This window comes from Fukomys damarensis, unplaced genomic scaffold (assembly GCF_012274545.1).
Source record: "Fukomys damarensis isolate Sample0158 unplaced genomic scaffold, DMR_v1.0_HiC HiC_scaffold_23, whole genome shotgun sequence".
Taxonomy (NCBI): domain Eukaryota; kingdom Metazoa; phylum Chordata; class Mammalia; order Rodentia; family Bathyergidae; genus Fukomys; species Fukomys damarensis.
In genome coordinates this window covers 65,353,604-65,370,674 of record NW_022900935.1, presented here as the reverse complement: position 1 = coordinate 65,370,674, position 17,071 = coordinate 65,353,604, and the positions used below count along the sequence as shown (strand labels likewise).

The 17,071-nt window shown below is 45.7% G+C and overlaps 1 protein-coding gene across 6 annotated transcripts in view; it reads left to right on the top strand.

Annotated features, from left to right (window-relative positions):
• The window catches only part of B3gntl1 (UDP-GlcNAc:betaGal beta-1,3-N-acetylglucosaminyltransferase like 1), a 131,315-nt gene that overhangs the window by 15,962 nt on the left and 98,282 nt on the right, over positions 1-17,071 (top strand). For 3 of the 6 annotated variants that reach the window (XR_004518528.1, XM_033767250.1, XM_033767249.1), the window contains exon 3: positions 617-681. The exons of 2 other annotated variants lie outside the window; for them this stretch is intronic. Coding sequence is in view for 2 of the 4 variants with exons in the window: in XM_033767250.1 (XP_033623141.1) it covers positions 617-681 (65 nt within the window). In the remaining 2 variants the exon portion in view is untranslated. Of the gene's footprint in view, positions 1-616; positions 682-14,477; positions 14,562-17,071 lie in introns of those variants that run through there. One more of the 6 variants, XM_019206701.2, reaches the window with a different exon arrangement.

Below are 17,071 nucleotides of genomic sequence, written 5' to 3'. Positions count from 1 at the left end.
TCAGAATCAGGACTGACCACACCAGGAAACCAGCACCTGGACAAAGATAACATCACTGTCCCAGAAGCCCCGCAGGCCCTGGTGCCCCCAACCAGGGCAGCTTTGCCTGTTTTGAGACACAGAAGAGCCCTGGCTGCTCTGCACTCCACGCTCTGTCCTCTCTGCCTCTGGCACCTGTGCTCAGCAGTGACTGCCACCCATGTGTGCAGAGGCAGGCAGTTTGTGCTCACCATCACGTACCTTGTGTGCCCATCTGTGTTCATGCCACTCCCAGCTCTGGGTCCTGAGGATGAGCACGCTCTCAGGGACAGAGCAGTTGCAGAGCAGTGACCAGTGCTGAGTTTATGCCCAGATGCATGGATGCTGGTGGTGGCTGCACCTTACCTGGACAGAGGTGTTTCCCCAGGTCTCCTGCAGGTGAGGTCTGTGCGTGACCCAGGCCGGGCATGGGTCCTGTGTCATCACGGACTTCCCTGACTCCTCCCTGTGGTGCTTTCAGCTTTGTTCCTTGTCCCCGTGGTAGCGCAGAATGTGGTTATCTTTCTTGGAGTATAAAATATGTGAAATTTCATGCCTTTGAAAATTGAATTATGAAAGAACTTTTTTTTTCCAACAGTTGGATATTCTAAAAATCAAGCAGTCGCACAGAGCTCAGGGACTTACCTTTGCTTTTTAGATTCGGTAAGTTTCTCTTTGTTTTGTTTATAATGGATTTATGTATTTTGGTTGAGTAATGATAGTAAAATCATTTTGTCTAGTCATTTTCTAATATATTATGATTAGGCTTAAAAGTTGAGGTTGTAGTTGGACATGGTCATATGTACCTATAATCCCAGCTCTCTCAGAGGCTGAGGCAGAAAAATCCTCCGTTCAAGCCCAGCCCAGGCAACTTAGTGATTTAGGGATACTCTGTCTCAGAATTTCAAAACAGAGCTGGAACCGTTGCTTGGTGCAAAGTCTCGGGGTTTAGAACTCAATACTGGAAAAAAAAAGCAGTTAAGGTTGGTGAATTGTTACCATTACCTAATTGATGTTGTACCTAATGAGTTAATAATTAACATTAAGGTTATGTAAAAATAGAAAATTGTACCACAGTGAACAGTATTAACAAAATTAAGTTAATCTGGCATCGTAAAGGCAAATATGATACCTAAGAGATGACTGCGTTCCTGCAGTTTGAACCACCAGTGGTACCTGCACAGCTTGTCCCACCTGACGGGACTGTCCCATGCTGCCCGATGACAGAGAGACATACTCGTCACCTTGTTAATAACCATAAGTGGAAATAGCTCATGCAGAAAACACAATGAGAATAGAGTAGATTCGTGGGTAGAAAGTGGAGTGGAGACTCAGGTGAGGACGCGCAGGCAACAGGTGAACATCCACAGATGTGAGTTGGACAAATTAAATTCAGACATTTTAATTTTTAGTCAGACAGAAATCAGTGAGATACTTTTAAACACCAGATTAATAACATGTTTTTAAAGCGTAGGTACTCAGTATTTCAAGTGGAGATTTTTTGTTGTTGTTGTTGTTACCGGGGATTGAACTCGGGTCCTTGGGCTTTCAAGGCAGGCCACCGAACCACTGAGCTAAATCCCCGGCCCTGTACTCAGTATTTCAAAAAGTGAATTGGTATGTACCATGTTGACAGTGTGATAGTGCATTTTGTTCAAGAACTTTAAAAACACCAGGACCTTGACACCCAAATTTCACTTCTAGTTATCAGGGGGAAAATGTGTGCCCAGAGATGCTTTAGGTTATTTACTGTGACAGGATCCTGGACACAGCAGGTCTGTGGTGTCAGGGAACTGGCAGGCATGCCAGGTAACAGGACAGATAATGGTGATGGGTGAGCGAGAACATGGGGAAAGTTGCACACACATTCATCACATTCAGCTGAAGGCTCCTCTTGTGGTGGGCTAGACTGTGGGAGCTTCTATGTGTGCTCGGCCCTCCCCGTCCAGGCTCTGGGCCTCACAGCCCTAGGACCTGTTTTGGCTCAGCCATGGCCAGCCGAATGTCTTCTCATTTCATGTCACTGTAGCTCTGCCTGCAGTCACCTCATGCCTCTATACCACGTGTGGGGAGCAGGGATGCTGTGCAGGCCAGGGAGGACTGTGTGTCACACAGCCCTGCCCCAGAACAGAGCCCAGCTGCTACCGGGCGCCATGGGCCCTGCCTGCCACCTTGGTCTCTGCCTTCCTCTTTTCTTCTGCCAGAACACCTCGTCTTTCCTAGTTTCCTTCCACAGAACACCTGCCTCCCTCCTGTTCTGCTGGATCCTCGTTGAGCCTCTGGGGCTCCCATCTCACAGTCACACGTTCCTCCCCGGATTCTCTACAAGGACTGTGACACCCCCACAGGGAAATGTGCGTTTTCCATTACCTCTGGGTGGGGGATCATGGTGGTTCTCTCTTCTGAGATTGTTCTTTTGATCATTTTACAGTTTACAGCAGCAGTGACCTTCGAGGTTGTAACTGGCAGATCAGAAGCTCCTGTCCTTATGCGTTTAACCCAGTATGTAGGTCCCACCTTGGGCAGCTCCCAAGCTTGGCTCAAAGTGAAGAGAAAACACCGGAGTTATTCTCTCCCCTCCTTCGTGCTTCTTTTGCTCACAAAAGGTCTAGAAAGAAAGGCAAACAGAGAGATAGGCAATGTGAGAGGATTGTTTGGCAAGCTTACCTGGTGAGGTCCTGATGAGCCAAGGACCAGTGATCACTTAATAAAGCTGGTGACGGAGTCTTGACACCATGCCAGCCTGTTAGGCTGGAAGAGAGTGAGACTCAGACCCGCAGTGTTCCCACTAATCTTTGGGGCAGGCTGAGAAGAGAGCAAGTTTTACTCTGGCCAGGTCAGGTTCAGGATTCAGGGTAGGGTGGGGCAGTCAGGGGCCTAGAGAACAGGACGGTGCTATGGAGAGGAAAAGCCCCGGCGTCGGTGACCGGTACACTGCAGCCACAGTGGAAAGTAGTGCAAAGCAGACACGGATGGGGAACTCTTGCCCCTACTCTAGGGCTTGGAGTTGTTCTTGGGGGTCATTTGAAATACATGAATGCAGTCATGCTCAGGTGAATTTTGATAAGTGTTGAGCAGCAGTGTTTGTGCTGGGATTTGCAGGCTTGTCTTGCCATGACCACAGGGGCGGATGCATCTATCCATCCCAATGGGACAGATGGGCATGATGGGCACAAACCTCTACTTTATTGAGGGCTCAGCATGGGACGCACAGAATCCAGCCTTCATTATGAAGCTTTAGAGTTGGTCTCTACAATTAAAATAACAAATGGAAAACCCACAAAAACACAGCAGAAGAGGAAAGGGCCCAGAGAGAAGCAATGAGCAAGAAGAAATATGAATTCAGAAGTAGTGTAAGCCACACAGACTGGAAGGCAGGCGAACTCATGTCCCAAAGAAGCATCTGCACACCCTTTGCCCACCAGTCTCTGTCTTAAAGAGAATTTAGCACCAGATGGGTGTCTCTTTTGCTTAAGGGGTTGCTGACACGAAAGGAGGACTTCTTGTGGCAATTGTTGAAGAGTTGTCAATGTAGGGGTTGCCCTGCATGTGGATGCTCTCCCACTGAGACATAGAGGAGCTGGGAGGGCTCCCTTGGATTTTGGTGGAAGTTGTTAGCTCAGAAGCCTGAGCCCATGGGGACTGTCCTGGTTTTGTTCAGAGAGGATGGCAGCTCTGCAGGGTTGACAGCACAGAAGACGGATGTCTTCGGGGATCCTGAGGTTTGGATATGGGCCCTGACTGCTCAGGACTGGTGCCCCTGACCTTGGAAGTGAAGGGGGGTGGTACTGCACTGTCCGGAGAGAACCTGGCCGTGGACATCATCCCTCTTTGGGCGTCACTGTCTATGGCTGTGTTGCCTCCTTCTCGCCTCCATCGGGTGCCTCGGCTTTGCTTTGCCTGTTTCCTGATGGGGCTCATCCCCATCTCCTGAAGAGAGTGGCAGCTGTGTGTGGAGGCCTCTGTGAGGTTGGTGCCTGCCGCCTCTCACCTGCTTCTTGAGGCATGTATGTACCAGCATGGGCTAATCGTTTTCTGTTTTCCTTAAGAGTCATGTGTCACTTGAGGTTTTTCACTGTTATGTTTCCTTGTCCGTGATTGGGCCAGTAGAACTTCCAAACTGGCTGCAGTCCATTTGACTTGACCCCGCACGTTTGAGGGCCTCTTGCTTCTCGCAGACAACAGCATGTGCCAGTCATCTAGCGTATTCCCTGAAATTTCTGTTCCACCTGCTGTTTCTCGAGGAATCCTGGCTTCTCTGCATGAAAGAGTGACTCAGAAGCCAGGTCTGGGCCTGTTTGTGCACACTGCTGTTGAACACCGCTTTCCTAGGTGCTCAGTGTGTGTGTGTGCACATGTGCACAAGCCCGCTTACCTACCTTGCACTTGCTTCCCCTTGTCTGTGTCTGAGAACTGTGCCCTCCCAGATGCTCTGACTCCTGCCCAGTGCTGTGCTAGCTGGTAACAAGTGTGGGTGTGGGTCACGCCTCTCGTGCTAGTGCGTTACCAGCCTCCCCTGCCCGCCACCCCTTGAAGCACAGTGCTCCAGGGAGGCAGAGAAGCAGGGGTCCAGCCCCCAGACGCTCCGTGCCTTGTTTCTGAGATGGTGGAAGGAGGGAGGCCTCTAGGCAGTCCTCGGCCTGTGAGGATGCCAGACCGGTCAGCTGCCAGACCAGGCCCAGCTTCCCTGCCTGTTCTCGAGCATCACGAGGGCAGGGCTTATCTACACTTTTATGGGTCATTCCTCAGAGTCCCTTATCTGGCCAGCCTGTCCTAAGGGGATTAGGGGAGGGGGAACAGGCCCAGCCCTATCTGGATCCCCGGTTGGGGTCAGTAGCAAAGGGGGATAGGCTGATGGATGCAGCTGCTGGGTTCTGTGCCAGTGTGAGAATGATGTCCAAAATTTGACCGCAGGCTGCAGATTAAAGAGGGGCATCCTCTGACCAGAGTGGGCAGAGAGGGGGGTGTAGGAGCCCTGCCTGGGCCCTGAGGTGGCACGCACCCTGTCCTGTCATGGCAGCTGGAATGTGCCCTGGGAGTCCACCTCCCTGAGGAGATCATGCCCAGGACACCTATGCCCGGCTGCTCTTAGCCCTGGGGCTCCTCTTCTCATCAGTGAGTCCTCTGAGCCGGGGCAGACCACAGGACCGAAGCGAGGATCACCCAGAGCTCTTGGGCCATGGTCTCCTGCTCCCCTCCTCATCCCCATCTCAGAGGGGACTTGATTTCTAGTTTATGAAAACAACAGGACAGCACCACCTCCGACAGGGAATTGTTGAAGTTAATGGGAGTACCAGTCTGGAAGGCAGCTGCACAGCCTGCTGACTGCATTAACTGGTAGGATCTCCTTGCTGGCATGAAAGCCGTCTGCTTCCTTATCCTGTAGGAACTCAGTGATCTGTTGGTCTTTTCTCTCCTTGATTGTCCCAAGGACAGCACAAAGTATTGTGACTTCTGCAACTGACAGGCCAGGCCAGTGGCTCCCAGCTATAGCCGTTAGAGCTGGTGCTGGTAGCCAGTCTTTGTGTGAGCTTGAAAATGCTTCAGCTGTAGTGACTGGGCCCTTGTGTCCCCAGTCCACTGGGGAATCCTGTCTAGATACCAGCAACGCTGCCATGCTGCTAGTTGGATCGGGAGCTCTGTGTCCAGGGTGGGCCGTCTTGAACCTTTGTTTATGTCCCCTGCACTTCAACTGGTTTCTAGGACAGATGGACAGCAGCTCCTGTGTTGGGCCCTGCACACTGCCTGCCAGCATGTTAGTGTGTTGGAAGAATCACTACTTAGAACTAGTTGGGAAGGTTGCTCCATTAAACAACCGTTAAGGACTAAGTAATTTCAGCCCCTTTTGCTAATAAATATTTTGCCCAATTGCTAATAAGTATAAATATGGGCTGACCTAACTATTAGTGGTTTCTGTTTCTGTTTCCCATCCAGCTTGTCACAGCAGAGGTGGGGAGGTGTGACTATGGGGACAGACAGAAGAGACATGCCTGCTGGGAACAGAATTCAACCCCTTTGTCTTGGCGTGGTTTGAGAACTGAACGGAGCCTTTGACCAGAGGCCTGGGTAGCTACTGAGATTTCTGCATAATGCTGATTTCTCTGTATTGATAACAACAGAATACTGGTCAGTAGTTTGTTAAACGCAGGTGTGGAGAGTGGGCTGAGGAAGTATCTGTCCCATGCCATCTGATTTTTATACTTGTCCATCTTTGCATATGATTACTTAGAAAAAATTGAAGCTGTGTGTGGTAACACATACCTATAATCTCAGCACTCTGGCAGGTGGAGGCAAGAAGATTGCAAGACCCTGCCTCAAAAAAATTTTATTTTAGAGAGCTGGAGATGTAGGTCAGTGTGAAGTACTCCCCCACCCACCTACCCACACAAAGGAATGAAGAAGAAATAGAGAACAGAAGGAAGGAATCAGTTATACAGCCCCCATGACACTTTAGGCAGTGGTTCAGAAGCTGCTGCATTTGGGCATGGTTTGGTGGCAGCAGGAGGAGCCATGTCTGTGGCTGCTTCTCCAGCTGTGTTTCCCCCAGAGCTGTGGGATGCTCGGGCAGGGCCTGGCCAGAAACAGCTGCTCACACCTAGCTGTGAGTGGAGGCCCCTAAGATGTGCAGAGTGGAAGAAGAACCGGGGACAGGAATGTGGAGGCAGTTTGTATCGCGTCTCTCTGTCATCATTGCAGACTTTTGCTGTTAGCTCACCGAGTCACTTTTCCTGCCTTATAGCTGTGGTGTGCAGGGAACTGTGAGACTGCGCCTATAACTTAGACTTCAGTTGTTTTTAGGTGAAAGGTACTTTACCAAATTTTTAAAAGTTCTGTATCCCTTGTCTTCAAGAGGGTACGGCGGTAAACATGCTTCGTCCATTGACTTGTGTCTCCTGCAGGAGATTGTTTTAAATGTGCATCAGCTGCTTGACTGTGCATCCGTGCCTCTGTGTGGAAGGTTGCTCTGTTGCCTTTCTACCTGACTGTGTGAGCTGTGTTCTGCCTTGTTCATGTGGAGGCCGGCTGCTGGTGCCCTCCTAGGCAGGTCAGTGGGGTTTGAGGAGACAGAAGGCCACCTATACCAGTCATGCCACCTCCTTCCTTTCTATTGTATTCATACTTTTCTTTCCTGAGAGAGAAATCATGGGCTGTGTTTGAGACCCAAGACTGGCTTTAGGTGCTCAGGGGCGGGGCTATGTGACTTCAGAAAGGTTCGAGTCATGTTGACCAAAGTAGATGACACCCTGGGTTCAGGAGATCCAAATGCTCTTCTTCTTGGACTGTTTCAGAGTTTATAAAGGTCTGTTTGTGTAGATGCCTAAGTTTCTGTTCTTTGCAATAAATATTCTTTGTCTTTTTTCAGCAAGGTTTTTCTTATACAGAAGAAAATAAAAAAGTAGTACAGCAAGGAGCTTGTGTGTACCTTCGGAAGTCTCAGTGGGAAAGGTGCCCAGCACTCTCTGAAGGTGCCTGTTTCAGAAACACCTTTTTTACCCCTTCTTCTGTTGGGACCTTAGTGTGTTATTCTTGACCCACCGTTGCTCCTGCTGAATGCCACTAAACCTGATTTTTAAAAATGGACTAATGCCCCAGACATTGGTGAGCTTTGTGATGCTTTTATTTTTGCAGTGTTTTTATTTCAAGGCCTAGGGAAGGGAGATGGCCCTGGCGTTTGTTCAGTTGAGCCTGCAGAGCACTAGTTCCAAGACTCGCTGACCAGGGATGGAACTTGCAGAGAGTGCAGGATGCTGTGCCACTGTGGGTGTGCATGGTCCGGATCTCTTAGCAGTGTTGTTTTTTTATTGTTCTGTTTTTGAGATAGGCTCTTACTATGCAGTTTTAGGCTGGCCTTAAACTTACAATGTAGCCCAGTCTGTCCTCAAACTTTCAGGGATCCTTCTGCCTCTGCCTCCTGAGTGCTGGGATTACAAGTGTGCACCACCATGCCCAGCCCTGATTTTTTTGTTTGTTTGTTTTGTGGGCAGTGCTGTTGTTAACTAGCCTCAGGGAGACTTACAGCTCGCACCATTTCCATCTCTTTGTGACTGTGCCTCTGCCCCATTAAACTGGGCTTGATGAGAGCAGAGATGCTGTCTCTCTCTGCATTCTAGGACCCAGCTCAGAACTGGTCAGACATTCGCAGAAGTCTCATCCTGACACTTACTGACTGAGAAGCTTCAGTACATGTCCCCAATGTGGGATGTGTGGGTGTCAATAAAACTTTGAGTCTTTGAGCAGCAGTGTCTAAATAAATTGCTCACTGAAGAAGATAGGGTGAGAGGCCAGGGTGCTGGCCAGGCGTAGAATCTAGAGAGGAGCCTGGGGAGGGGAGAGAAACCTTGCTTCTTGCTCAAGAAGAAAATTCAAAGGGTATTTCAGAAGTATTTCTGCCTTTCTTGCAGTAGCCTGGGACACCACCTCAAGTTCCATACTCACTGCCTAGGCCCAAGAGTGCGTACCAAACCATGATGGGCCCACAGGACCCTCGGGGCAAACACTCCTGGCAGTTGTGTGGCGAGTCTCAGTGTGAGGTGGCTCTGGGTTGATACTACCAGCAGTGGGAGAGGGGATTTGTGTAAGGACCAGGAAGAGTCTTGAGGCTGAGACCCAGAAAAGGGTGGACATGCTGGAGACTAGGGAAAAGCGGGAAACAGCTGGGTGAGTCTTCCTGAAGAGAGATGACTTTGCATTTCCCTGGGAAAGGGGCTCTTCATCCTCACACCAGTACGATGACTTGGGGCAGATCTCTGGTACCTACCTTAAGCAGGAGCTGGTATCAGGTGCTGGTGGCTTCCAGCTGAGGAATGCACCAGTCCTGGCTTCTTTGTTTGTTGTTTTTTTGTTTTGGAATCTTGCTGGTCAGAAAGGTTTTTTCTTGTCCTCTCTTCCATTAAAGGGAATTCCTTTATCTACTCCCATAGACACATTCAGCCACCTGCTTTTTGATAAAAGGGCCAGAGCATGTGCTGGAGAAAAGATCACTACACACATGCAGAAGATTGAATCTAGATCCTATTTCTCACCACGTACTAAAATAAAATGGATCAAAGAACTAAATATTACCATAGGAACCTTAACCTGCTGGAATAGAAAACTCTTGAAGACATAGGCATAGGTAAGGACTTTCTGAACAGAACCCCAGTTGCACAAGCAGTAACATCAGGAGTCAATAAATGAGATCATATCAAATTAAAAAGCTTCTATACAACAAAGGAAACCTACAAAGAGACAACCTACAGGATGGGAAAAAATTTTTGCTAGCTGCACTTCAGATAGATTTATGTCCAGAATATAAAATGAACTCAAACACTAGACCTCCCCCAGATAAATACCCGATTAAAAACTGGGCAGCTTGGGTGGGGATTTAGCTCAGTGGTTCCATTGCCTGCCTTGCAAGTGCAAGGTCCTGAGTTCGATCCCCTATACCCCCCCAAAAAATGGGCAGCTGAAATGAATAGACACTACTTAGAAGTACAGATGGCCGATAAATACAGTGGTACCTCAGTTCACAAACTTAGTTGTCTCCAGGATTCTGGTTGCAAACCGAACTAGATGGGAACCGATCAAATTTCCCCATAAGGTCAACATTGAATCTGACCATTGAATTTGATTCAGTTCTAATCCAACTCAGTTTGTGACCAGAACTTGAGTCAAGTTCATGAACTGTGATACTGTACATGAAAAAATGTTCAACATTGATCGCCATTAGAGAAATGCAAGTTAAAACAATACTGGGATTTCATCTTAATCTAGAGGGGCTACTGTCAAGAAATTAAATAACAAATGCTGGTGAGGCTGCAGGGGAGTGCCTTTTACATTGCTGATGGGGATGTAAACTAGTACAATCACTATGGAAATCAATATAGGATACCTCAAAAAAACTAAAGCTAGAAATTCCATTTAACCAAGCAATCCCCCATTCTAAATATCTTCCCAAAAGAGTTAAAGACAACATATTGCACATGCATACCCATATTTATAGTAGCACAATTCATAGTAGCTAAACCTTGGTAGTGGCCTATATATCTATCAAAAGATGAATAGATAAAGTGTGGTAGACACAATGGAATACTATACTATAAAGGATAGATTTGAGTCATTTGTAGGAAAATAAGACCATGGTGTTAAATAAGTCAGAAACACAGCTGGACATGGTAGTATATGTCTGTGAGGCTGAGGTAGGAGGATCGCTGCAAGTTCGAGGCCAGCATGAACTATATAATGAGACCTTGTCGAAAAAAACAGACAAGCTTAGATACCGTATGGTGTCTTTTATATGAGAAACCCAGAGTATATAGAGCACAATCCCCAATACAGAAAAAAAGCGAACTAAAAGAAAACAGGAAACAGGAAGATAGCTCTTTCACAAATGGAAAGGGAACCAAGAGATGGAAGGAGAGGTGGGGGAGGTAGGAGAGGGAAAGGGGAGGTGAAAAGAATTAAGATGTTTTGTACATGTCCAACTGTCCGAAAAGAATGTAATCACAATGCGCTATAAACATGTACTGATGAAAGTAAAAATTTAAAAAATAGCCCTTGGTGATAGGGAACCTAGTGTGTGATAGTAATAATGTTAAGAATAATCCATAGTTTATAAGTGAGGAATGGATAGAAAGGGAGAGAGAAAATAAAAATCAAAATTAAATATGTAAGGGAGGGACCAGATACAGAAGATAGGAGGAGAAGACTGAGTGTAAGGTAGGAGATGAGGCTGTAGATGAGAGGTGAGAGAAGGGATGGGCATCGTGTCCAACTCTGCACTAACTGGGAAGGTCAGATGGCGTCTAGAAATAACCTTGGAAGTGAGTACGTGATTTAAATAAATGGGCCAGGGGTTTGGCTCAGTGGTTCCACTGCCTGCCTCTAAAACTCACGGTCCTGAGTTCGATCCCCAGTACACACACACACACACACACACACACACACACACACATACACACATATAATATATGTAAGGGACAGAAATGGGGTTGCTGCTTGCTTTCTTGCTATTTGCTGCTTTGATACCTTCCTGCCTTTTGCCAACCATGAATTTTGGTCTGACATTGTGGCGTACACCTGTAATCCCAGCACTCAGGAGGCTGAGGCAGGAGGATCGCTGTGAGTTCGAGACCAGCCTGGGCTACATAGTGAGTTCCAGGACAGTCTCAACTACATAGTGAGACCCTGTCTCAAAGATAAATAAATCAGACCGCGGATTTAGCTCAGTGGTGCTGCCGCCTGCCTCATAAGTGCAAGGTCCCAAGTTCATCCCTGGTACCAAAAACACACAAAAAATCAATAAATAAATACAGGAATGTTTTTAAAGTAACAGCAAATTTGTATTCGTAAACACACATGTGCCAAGGCCTGCCACTTCAAAAAAAAAAAAAATCAAGGAGAAAAAGGCACATGCACAAAAGGGAATTCCTTTCTCTACTATCCCTGGGAACAGCTAAAAAACTAGTGTGAGTGCCCCTCCCCCCACTCCACCGGTGGGGAGGGCGGGGCCTGGGCGGGGCGCTAGGGGAGGAGGAGCAGTCTTAAGGGCGGGGCTTGCAGGTGAGGGCAGAGCCTTGGACAGCCTGTGGATCCCTGGGTCTGTTGGAGAACTTCTAAGCAAAAGTGTTCACCTCTGTGTGTACTTGATGAAATCGTGCATTTGAGTCTAAATCTCCCTTTTTTATGTTACACGTACGGCTATAAAAAGAATCACGTGTGCCCATGGACAGGGACTGGATGGAGCCCTTGATCACAGTCATACCCTGTGATAGAGCCTCTGACAGCTGCCATGAGGCTATCATTTAACGTGATTTTTCTGAGGCTCGGCATAGGGAGCTAATTGTTGAGCTCAGATGTTTTCTAAATGCTGGTGTGCTGAGAGATCCTACATTTTAAACTCAAAGCACCGGTGTGTCATAAATGCACCGTCTTCAAGTGTACATTTGGGCGTGTGACCTGAGTGTGACCCCCAGGTGATAAATTCATGGGGGCTGCAGCATTTCTCATGAGCCCAGAAGGCTCATGTCCCTCTTTGCAGGTCTTCTCTGACCCTGGCAGCAGCTCCTGCTGTGCTTTCTTTCTGGAGCAGGATTTTCATCCGTGTCAAACTCCCTGTGTATACTCTGTGTATACCTGGTCCGTGCTGCTGCTTGTTGAGTAGCTCCTTTACTGCTGAGTAACATATTCCAGCATGTGTGGAGTGCAGCCGCCTGTTGGCAGGCATCTGGCGGCATCTGGCTGGCCTCTTGCTGTGAGTAAAGTTGCTGCGGAGTTTGTGTGAGTCATGGTGTGGATACACCGTGGTGCCCAGCATGGAGCTTCTGGACACTGGGTCATGGAAGGTCCTCTCCGGAGAGGCCGAGCCACCTCTCCTGCCCCATCTCCTGGAGGCTGTTGTGCCAGACGTGCCCTCTTTGTCACAGGAACCCTGCTGCGTGCTGTCCCGCATCTCACTTGCTTCCGGTGTCCGGCTCTGTTTGGATGCTCATTGCTCCTGCACACATCTTCCAGTGTGAATTGTCTTTTCATACTTGACTGCTTTTAAAGGTGTTGGTATTACTGGCGAGTTTTAAGGTTTTTTTGATAAAGGATATTTTTGTATACAAGTTCATTCTTCCAGTCTGTGATTTGTCTTTATATTTTCTTCATTAGTTTTTTGATGAACAGGAGTTTTGTTTTGGTACTGGTGACCGAACTTGGGAGCTTGTGCTTGCGAGGCAGGCAAGCGGCAGAACCCCACTGGGCTAAATCCCCAGTCCAAACAGAAGTTTTTAATTGTGATAAGGTCCATTATGTTAACTTTTTGGTTTTGGTTGTTTTTGAGACAGAGTCTTTTTGTTTTTTTGATTTTTTGGTACCAGGGGTTGAACTTGGGACCTTTCACTTGTGAGGCAGGTGGCAAAATGACTGAGCTAAATCCCTAGCCCTATTGAGACACTCTTGCAGTGTAGCCCAGGCTGGCCTCAAACTCATGGTGATCCTCCTGCCTCAGCCTCCCAAGTACTGGGATTACAGGTTGATTTTTTCCTTTTAAGATTTGTGTTTTTCATGTCCCAATTAAGAGCCTAAAATACCTTTGTGATATACAGTATGATACACAATTTTCTTCTCTGCTTTTTCCTGAAAGCTTTATAGTTTCTTTTTATGTTTAAATCTGTGATCCATTTCAAATTAACTTTTGAGTAAAGTGTGAGGTAGGGTGAGGGAGATGTGCCCCGTGTGACGCACAGTTTAGCATTCCTATTAGCATTCCTATCCTTTCTCTATTTAATTGCCTTGATCTGCTCACTGAAAATCATTTAACCAAAAGAAAGTGCGGATCTGTTTCTTGTTTTGTCATGTTGCCCTTCATGCCTGCCTTATGCCAGTTCCACACCACCGCGAGCACTGCACAGACTAGAGGTAACACTGCTGTGTGGTTTATGGTAAACCATGAACCAGTATTATAGACTCCTCCTGACTTTGTTCTTCCCTTTCAATAGTTTGGGGGTTTTTTATTTTGGTTTTTTTTAAGTTCCTTGACTTTAAAATTTTAAATCAAGCCTGGCTGGCTTTTTATTCAGCTTACATTAAATCTATAGATCCATTTAGGATCTTAAGTTTCCTTTTTGAACCCATCAACATGGTATGCATCTCATTTAGGCCTCCCTGCATCTCTCTTGGGAATTTTTAGGAGCTTTTAGGGTACAGATCTTACAGAAATCTAACAAAAAAGAGCCTTAAGTATTTTGTGAAGTTTGGTGCTATTGGAAAGTGGTATTAAAAATTTCATGTCCCAGGTTTATTGCTATAAATATGCAAAATTCACATGTCCTAGTAGAGTTTTTAAAATATTCTTTAGTATTAGCTATAAATGATCAAGTCACTTGTAAATAAGGACTTCTACCCCTGTTTCCAGTCTGTGTGCTTTTTAATCCTCCTGGGCTGCTGTACTGGCCAAGGCCTTCAGAACAGTGACACTAGGGACATCTTTGTCATGTTGAGGTTTCTGGTTTGTTTCATCATTTTCTTTGTAAGGAAAAACACACATTAGAGAAGACACTCGTGGACAGCCTGCTCTTAAGCCTAGCTGTTGCCTGATGACCTTTTTTATCACCCCCCCATATTAAATTTTATCCTGCACACAGATGATAGTTTTGCCTGGGTTTGGACGTTTTGTAGTAAAAACATAGATATTTTTGTGTCTGTCCCCCTTCTCCCTCTGGTTTGTCCTCACATTCTCTGGAAGGTGCCTGTTGCATGAAGTTCTTAATTTTAAGGCAGTTTATTTTATTAATCTTTCCTTTTCCTTCATTTCTTAAATTCTTTTCATTTTCTTCTTGAGATACTTTTTCCTACTTTAAGTCTTTTAAGATGTTCTTGTATATTTCAGAGGCTTTATTGACGTTTCCCTTTTGTAATTTGATCTAAACTCCACCCCTGGAATTACTCTTGTTTAATTTTTATTCAAGTTTAACAGAAGTACTAACCAAAGCACAGATTGTTGGTGTGCATTGCTCAGAGTCACAGCCCTGGGATGGTCTGCTCTGTAGTCCAGGCTGCTGGGACCTTTCCGGCACCAAGTGAGCTGGCTCTCCTCAGTTTCTCTTATTTTGATCTTTATGTACGGTTCGCTGTGTATTCCTTTGTCACACATGAGGTGTTGAAATCACTTGGCTGTGGTGTATTCTGTCCCCGTGGGCCCATAACTGAGGCACCCTGCCCTCTGTGCCCACGAGTGCAAGCACGACAGCCATATGTATGGGCCAGCCCCTCACAGCACAGAGGTTTGCCTTTCATTGTGGCTGTGTGGGGGCATCTTACTGTGGTTTCATTTGGTTTCTTGCTAGCTAATGAGGCTGCATATCGGACACTTGGAAATACTGTCTGTTCACATCCCTTGCTCAGTTTTTATGTAATGTCGCCCCTCTTTTTCTTCAGTAGGAAATTGCTTGTATGTTTTGGACTGCATGAATTCCAGATGGCCCCTTTTCATCCTGTGGCTTTTTGCTCTTTTAATGGTGTCTTGGACAGATCAAAGTTTAGTTTCCTACAATCCAATCTGCTGTTGTTCATGTGTATGACTTTCTGTATTCATGAAATCTGTTGGGATTTTTACATCTGTGTTTGGATCTACAAACTCTGAAGAAATTATCTCTGCCAGTCATATGAGTTTGAGATCAAGAACAATTCTCACGGGGATGTGGAGTTGCTGAAGCCGCCTTTGTTGGAAGGGTATTTGTTTGCTTAGACTGTGCGTGATGATACCATCGTAGATCCAGTGTTAAGAATGTGTGGCTGAGCTTGGCATGTGTACCTGTAATCCCAGCACCCTGGGAGGCTGAGACTGGAGGATTGAAAGTTTAAGTACATCCAGGGCAATTTAGCAATTTAGGGAGACTCTGTCTCAAAATAAAACATAAAAAAGGGCTAGGGATATAGTGCAGTGCAAAGGCCCTGGGTCCAATATACTCTTGCATGTGGGGTCAAAATCTGTACAGTTTACTATGTTAATGATCTTGATTTTATCTCTGTGTAGTAATCTACCTTTGTGAAATGTATGAATCTTCCATCTTTTCTAAAGTGTTTTGGCTATTTTGAGTCTTTTATGTTTCCATGTGAATTTTAGGATCGCTTTGTCAGTGCCTGCAAAAAAAAAAAATGTTGAATTGAAAATGTAATTTACCTTTTACTTTGTGGAAAATTGCTTTCGATAATGCTGTGTCTTCTGAGCAATACATATTGAAAGTCTCTATAGATAGATTTTTAACTTTTTTCAGCAATATTTTCGTTAGGAAAAATTTCCGAGCTGCTTAAATTTAATTCCAAAGGGGATTGAAGCAGAGATGAGTGTTAAATCCCGCAGTCACCCCGAGTGCTGGCCCAGCCTGTTCAGCGCCCACCTACCCAGATGCTCCCCTGCAGCAAGGAAGCCTGCTGGTCGTGGCCAGTGTGGGCTCCCTGCAGGTGTGACCTCCCTGCCTTCTGTGAGGTGAGCCGGCTGCAGATCCCTGCACAGCTTTCCCGCTGCCCCTGCTCCTGCGGAGGGACCTGTCTAGTACTGGTTTGCTCTGACTGCACAGCAGCATCTGCTGCGGCTCACTCAGTTCTTTTATCCAGGAATCATGGATGTCAGGAGCTTCAGTATTTTGTGATTTGCAGTGTACGAGTCTTGTACTTGTTTTGATACATTTATTCTTTTGACACTACTATGAAAATACTAGTTTGATTTTATTTTCAGATGGTTCAGTGCTAATATATCAAATACATTTGACTTTTTTTTTCTTTTTATTGAGTTTATTGGTACAACCTAGATATACAATACAATTACATGCATCATTGGGATCCTGTACCTTTACATACTAGGTCTTGATTCTCATTTTTTCCCCTTGTCCCTGCCCTCCCTTCACCCCCTCTTCCCCTCCCCATTTACAAACACTTTATTTCCATTTTTTTCATTTTCTCATATTTTTCCTCTCCCTATTACCTTTCCCCTACCCTTCCCACTTTCCCTACACCGTTAACCCTTTACTTCCTATTTCACATCATTAATTATCTCATTAGGATCCTGTGTACTACTATAGTTTTTCACACCAAAGAAACTATTCGGTATTTCAGTTAAAGAAATCTCTGTATGAACATTAAAAATAGGGAATCCTAAAATAAAACTAAAAAGGAAAGTAAAAGAGAAAACGCAATTATGTAACATTAAAATAATCCTTAATTCTGGAGAAGAAAATGGCCCCTGAACATATTTAAATTGCTTCTCGCTCTTATAGTCTTATCTTATTCTTTTTTTCATTATTTAGAGAATACTTTATTAGTTTCTGTAATCAAACCCATGTAGATATGACCTTACATATTTAGTACGATGTGTTACCCCTGTACACATGGTAAAAAATAAAAATAAAAATAAAAATAAATTAACATTTCTATACCAATATGGTTGTCCATTTCTGTACAATGCCAACTCAACACAGTAAATTGGGATGACTTTTTCCAAAGTTGGCAGCACCGTTAAAGTTTCCCAAAATTCAATTTATATATATATTTGTGTGTGTGTATATCTATATCTATATATATATTTATATGA